Genomic DNA, 915 nt, shown 5'->3' with positions numbered 1-915 from the left:
CTCTCTCTCTCTCTCTCTCAGATGGACAGCACCTGTCTTTCTGTCCATCGGACTGTGCATCTCTGTATCTCAATGGCGTTCGTCGCTCTGGTGTTTACAACATAGTCCTGTCGCCAGGCGCCACCCTGCCTGTCTACTGCGACATGGAGACTGAGGGTGAGACACACACCTTCTAATGACATTAAAGCGATGATCAGTAGCTGCAGATCAGGCGAGTAAGTTGAAATGGTCATGTGTGGAGCCACGCCCACAGCCACGCCCTCTACCACACCTTGAAACAGACAGAAAGGTAGAAAGAGTCTGTGTCAGTGTATGTTATACACCTACTGCACAGCTGTGTACACCTCTAATGTGTTTACCTGTACAGTTGTATGTCTACCAAAGTGTGTGTACCTTTGTGTGTTTATGAATACCAAGATTCAAACATAAAAATAAACATTCGCTGTGTGTACACGTGTGTGCCTCAGGTGGGGGCTGGACGGTGTTTCAGCGGCGGCACGATGGCTCTGTGAGTTTTAACCGCGGTTGGTCAGAGTACCGCAGTGGCTTTGGCGAGCCGCGAGGAGAACACTGGCTGGGCAACCAACAACTCCACCTGCTGTCCAACCATGGCCATTACAGCCTCCGCATCGACCTGCAGGACTGGAGCCACGCCCACAGATACGCCCTGTACCACACCTTCAGGTAGACACAGGTAGAAAGACTGTGGAAGAGGCATAGAAGAAAGATTGGTATTATATAATTACTGGACAGAGCTTTCTGTGAAAAAAGTGTCTTAAACCTGCATTCTTTCTTATGACCAACAGGGGGCAGCTCAATGGGCTGCAAAAAAGAAGTCAGATAGTATTGAGTCTTATGAAGAAATGAGCAGAACTCCTGACTTGATTAATTAGATCAGTAAACAGTTTCCTAATG

The 915-nt window shown here is 48.2% G+C and overlaps 1 protein-coding gene across 1 annotated transcript in view; it reads left to right on the top strand.

Moving 5' to 3' along the window:
• Nucleotides 1-915, top strand: part of LOC118343120 (angiopoietin-2-like) — a 4,157-nt gene that overhangs the window by 2,906 nt on the left and 336 nt on the right. The window contains exons 3-5 of the mRNA XM_035681875.1: nt 22-156; nt 468-684; nt 807-843. Of these exons, the coding sequence (XP_035537768.1) occupies nt 22-156; nt 468-684; nt 807-843 (389 nt within the window). The remainder of the gene's footprint in view (nt 1-21; nt 157-467; nt 685-806; nt 844-915) is intronic.

Source organism: Morone saxatilis, unplaced genomic scaffold, assembly GCF_004916995.1.
Source record: "Morone saxatilis isolate NCDOM2014 unplaced genomic scaffold, NCSU_SB_2.0 Contig9, whole genome shotgun sequence".
NCBI lineage: Eukaryota > Metazoa > Chordata > Actinopteri > Moronidae > Morone > Morone saxatilis.
Note: the sequence above shows the minus strand (reverse complement) of the source record. Positions and strands in the feature narration are given on the sequence as shown.